Raw genomic sequence first — 611 nt, forward strand, 5'->3', positions numbered from 1 at the left:
CGGCGGCGGGGGGCTGAGCGGGGGCGGGGGGATGTGGTCGGACATGGAGGAGTAGGTGAGGGAGCTGCCCTCCTCGCTGCTGCTGATGCACTCGCTGGCGCTGCTCCGCTCGTTGGTGACAAAGCTGCCCTGGTCATCCTCATGGAAGCTCATCTGATGGGGACAGAGCAGGTGAGGGGGGACCGGGCTGGGCCAGGGACAGCGGAGCAAGGGGCAAGGGGCGTGGGCAGCCTGGGCAGGGGATGGGACAGCCCAGGGACAAGGATGGGCTGGGCTGGTGGGAAGCCTGAGGCGGAGGGAGGGGTGGCCTGACAGTGTGTGTGGTGGGGGGGTGGGCTAGCACAGGACGAGGTAACCGGAGACCAGGCCTATGTGTAGCCTCGGGTGTGTACTGAGTGTCATACTTGAGTCAAAGGGTGGGTAGCCCTGGCCGGTTTGGCTCAGGGGTCCCGGGTTCAAGTCCAGTCGGCACATGCCCGGGACGCAGGCTTGATGCCCAGTGTGGGGCGTGCAGGAGGCAGCCGATCCATGATTCACTCATCATTGATGTTCTAGCTCTCTCCCTCTCCCTTCCTCTCTGAAATCAATTAAAATGTGCTTATTTGTTTTTT

The 611-nt window shown here is 62.7% G+C and overlaps 1 protein-coding gene across 1 annotated transcript in view; it reads right to left on the reverse strand.

Moving 5' to 3' along the window:
- Nucleotides 1–611, reverse strand: part of GRID2IP (Grid2 interacting protein) — a 30,394-nt gene that overhangs the window by 7,589 nt on the left and 22,194 nt on the right. Inside the window, exons 13-14 of the mRNA XM_015565147.1 lie at nucleotides 261–286; nucleotides 5–153 (exon numbers count right to left, since the gene is read on the reverse strand). Of these exons, the coding sequence (XP_015420633.1) occupies nucleotides 5–153; nucleotides 261–286 (175 nt within the window). The remainder of the gene's footprint in view (nucleotides 1–4; nucleotides 154–260; nucleotides 287–611) is intronic.

The sequence above is a fragment of the Myotis davidii genome, unplaced genomic scaffold (genome assembly GCF_000327345.1).
Source record: "Myotis davidii unplaced genomic scaffold, ASM32734v1 scaffold399, whole genome shotgun sequence".
In the NCBI taxonomy this organism is placed as follows: domain Eukaryota; kingdom Metazoa; phylum Chordata; class Mammalia; order Chiroptera; family Vespertilionidae; genus Myotis; species Myotis davidii.